At 48.5% G+C, this 3,274-nt stretch overlaps 1 protein-coding gene across 1 annotated transcript; it reads left to right on the top strand.

Moving 5' to 3' along the window:
* Positions 1 to 464: 464 nt before the first annotated feature.
* On the top strand, positions 465 to 2,639 carry CCDC166 (coiled-coil domain containing 166). The gene is made up of 3 exons (XM_012541947.2): positions 465 to 615; positions 972 to 1,419; positions 1,725 to 2,639. The coding sequence occupies exons 2-3, from the start codon at positions 982 to 984 to the stop codon at positions 2,550 to 2,552; spliced, it is 1,266 nt and encodes a 421-aa protein (XP_012397401.1). The 5' UTR covers positions 465 to 615; positions 972 to 981; the 3' UTR covers positions 2,553 to 2,639.
* Positions 2,640 to 3,274: the final 635 nt, after the last annotated feature.

The raw sequence follows: 3,274 nt of genomic DNA, 5'->3' as shown, positions 1-3,274 counted from the left end.
TGAACTGATGCTGAGAAAAACAAGCAGAATCAAAATACATTGTACACAGTAACAGCAAAATTTGGGGATGGTCCAATGGTTCAGTAATTCAAGACAATCCCAATAAACTTTGGATAGAAAATGTCATCTGCAGCCAGAGAGAGAACTATGGACACTGAATATAAATCAATACATGCTATGTTCACTTTTTTTTTCTTTTTCTTCTGTTTTTTTTTTTCTTTCATGTTTCTTCCCTTTTGTTCTGATTTTTCCCCTCCCAATACAATTTATAAAGAAGTGTGTATTTTTTTAAGTGAATGTACATGTATAACCAGAAAAAAAAATAAAACAATAAAAAATAAAGTACACAGGGGTGCTCCCTTCATGTGATCACTATATAGCCAGGGATTTGTGATGAGGGTGAATCGAGCCAGGGCCAAGGCTGATGCAATAGTAATAGTGATGTTTAAAGGGTCTTGGAGTTCTTTTGCCTTTCTCTATAGCAACAGAACTCCAAACCCTTCTAAAGGAACTGGCTGTCAACATCCACAGGAAGGGATCTTCCAGGCAGTGAAGAGCTAGAAATGAGGTGACCTATGAACTCAACCAGGCTCCAACCAGCCCAGCAAAGAACAGGTCAGTAGCCCCTGAGCCCTCAATATCTGTCTGTCTCTTCCTCCTGTTCAGTCCCTGCCCCTACTTATTTCTAACAGGCACGGGGGAATGAAAGGATTGATCCTGAAAGACTGAGGGTGGAGGAGGAGAAGGGAAAGGGAGAGGGAGAGGGAGTAACAATGACGGGATAACAGGAAACTAGATGTGAGACCTTGGGGCAGGTAACAACCTCAGGAGGATAAAGGAATGGGTGGGATGACTCCAAGAGCACAGAGTATTGAGGGGATGATCCTAGAAGGATGCATATGATATCTGAACACAAGGGAGGAGACCGAATGACCTAAGAAGTGCTCCTGAAGTCCCCCATGTCCCCACAGGTCCCGCCCCATGGCCTCAAAGAAGAAGAGTGGGGGCGCAGGTCGCCGGGGTCAAGGGGGCATAGATGTCACAGAGCCGGTGCTATCAGAACGCTACCAGTTTCTGCAGCGGGAGTATGCAGCATTGACTGAGCAGCTAGAAACCTATGAGAAGCGTGTGCAGAATATACTGTGGGAGAATGATTTCCTGGACCGGGAGGCTGCCCAGCTACGTGAGGAGAACCGGCAATATGCAGCTTATATGTCCTCACGGGCCCAGCGCTGCGCCAACATCATCATCACACTGGACGCACAAAATCGTGCAGACCTGGCTCAGGTGCATTTCCAACAAGAAGAACTCACTACCCTGTACCAGGGTCGGGAGGGTGCAGTGCGCTCCCAGCTCACAGAGATGGAGGCCCGCTCAGCCAACATGGCATACCAGGTGGAACAGCTACAGCCCTTCAAGGTCAGTTACCCACGGGTGATCAGGGGTACAGGCGGGCGTTGCATACAGGGCTGGGGAAAAGGGAGAGGAGACAGGGGAGAGAGATCAAATAATGAGGACGCTATAGCGCCTTCGGAGATGGCTCACAAAGGCAAGGGGCTGGAATGGCTCTTGTCCCCATATATTTATCTGTTCCCTCAATATCAGAGACGCTGGCTCAAAGGTCTGGATATGAGACAACCTAGATAATCCTGGGAACTTGCACGAAGGGGACTGAGCTTGTCAATCCCATGGGGCTGATTCTGTGGTCCCTTGCACTCTCCCAGGAGCTGCAGTTGGAGCAGCTGGCCAGGATCAAGACGCTGGAGCGGGAGCTGCTGCACATGCGGGTGGAGCACACCCAACTGCTGCACCGGGTGAAAGGCCGCTTCCTGGAGGACAAGGCGGCTTACGAGCGGGAGGCCCGGCAACAGCTGCAGCTGCTGGTGCGCAAGGCGGAACGGGAAGCCACGCGTTCCCTCGTCTTGCACATTCAGTCTATCAAGGCCGAGAACCGCCGTCTCAGGCAGGAGCTCCTGGAGCTCCTGCTCCGGACAAAGCTGCTGCATGATACCAGGCAGGAGCTGCTGGAGCAGCGGACACGGTTACGCCAGGAGCATGAAGACAACAGGGAAATGGGCAAAATCCATGACTGGCTTAAACGGGGACCTGATGGGCCCAAACTTTGGGAGCCACCACTCCATGAAGTCAGCTCCACTTCTCTCTCAACCTTGTTAGCACCTTCCTCACTCATGCCCACCTCTTCATCCTTACCCCCCTCTTCACCCATGCCCCAAACTTCCCCGATGTACTTTGCCTCCCCCAGGCTCCAAGCCTCCCCTATACCCCCAGCCTCCCCCATGCTCCAAGCCTCTCCTTTACCTGCAGCCTCCCCCATTTCCCCAGTTTCACCTGATCCCCCAATCTCACCCAAATCCCCAGAGTTTTCAGAAAACACTGCTGGTAGTCCAGGTGTCTCTCCATCTGTCCCTACAGGCCCCAATACTGAGTCTCCAACTATAGATGGATCGCATGAGGTTCCCCTCCAGGCCTCTTTACTGAGCAAAAGCACTTCCCATGAGTCTATAAACATAGGATCAAAGACAGACCCCTGAGCAGGGCCTTGGGGATCAGAGAGGGTTGAAAAGAATGGGGAAACAAGAAAGAAAGAGTTTTATAATAAAGGTCTATGTCATGCCCCATGTCCTGCCATTTATTATGATTTAGGTATGACCTGTGGCAATTTGGTATCTTTCTCTGAGTCTCAATTTTTTTGTCATGAAAAAGAGGAGATGGCTCAAGTAATCTTTAAGGGCCCTTCCAGCTCTAACCTTCTATTAGATTTATTTTTTTGTTCATTTATTCTGATTTATACCTGACTTATTCGTAGTATAGATTGGTAGCTAGCTAGACCAACAGATAGAGCACTCAGCCCAAAGTCAGGAAGACTTGAGTCCACATGTGATCTCAGACACTTACTAGGTATGGGACCGTGGCCAAATCAATCAACCTCTGTATGCCTCGATTCCTCATCTATATAATGAGGTGTTAACAGAGTTGTTGAAAAAATTAAATGAGATATTTGTTTAAAAAGAAACAGCACCTGGCACATATTAAGCACTATGAAAGCTTATACACTTCCCATTGAGCCAAAACATTTGAGACAGTTGATGTAGGGTCGGTGCACACTAAGGCTACATTTGCTATAGAATCCTATCCCTGGTTTATTTCTCTGCTTTCAGAAACCTACAATTTTTGTCAATTGGTTAATGAACTAAAAGGGAAGTGGAGTACATAACTTGACCATCAGGTGGCATTAGTGTCTGCCTGCAGGTTT

This window comes from Sarcophilus harrisii, chromosome 1, assembly GCF_902635505.1.
Source record: "Sarcophilus harrisii chromosome 1, mSarHar1.11, whole genome shotgun sequence".
Lineage (NCBI taxonomy): Eukaryota > Metazoa > Chordata > Mammalia > Dasyuromorphia > Dasyuridae > Sarcophilus > Sarcophilus harrisii.
Note: the sequence above shows the minus strand (reverse complement) of the source record. Positions and strands in the feature narration are given on the sequence as shown.

What these genes read in the sequence shown, in the direction of transcription:
- CCDC166 (XM_012541947.2), top strand. Translation starts at nt 982, where the DNA reads ATGGCCTCAAAGAAGAAGAGTGGGGGCGCAGGTCGCCGGGGTCAAGGG. An exon ending in AACAGCTACAGCCCTTCAAG is followed by an intron (nt 1,420 to 1,724) that starts GTCAGTTACCCA and finishes GCACTCTCCCAG; the next exon opens with GAGCTGCAGTTGGAGCAGCT.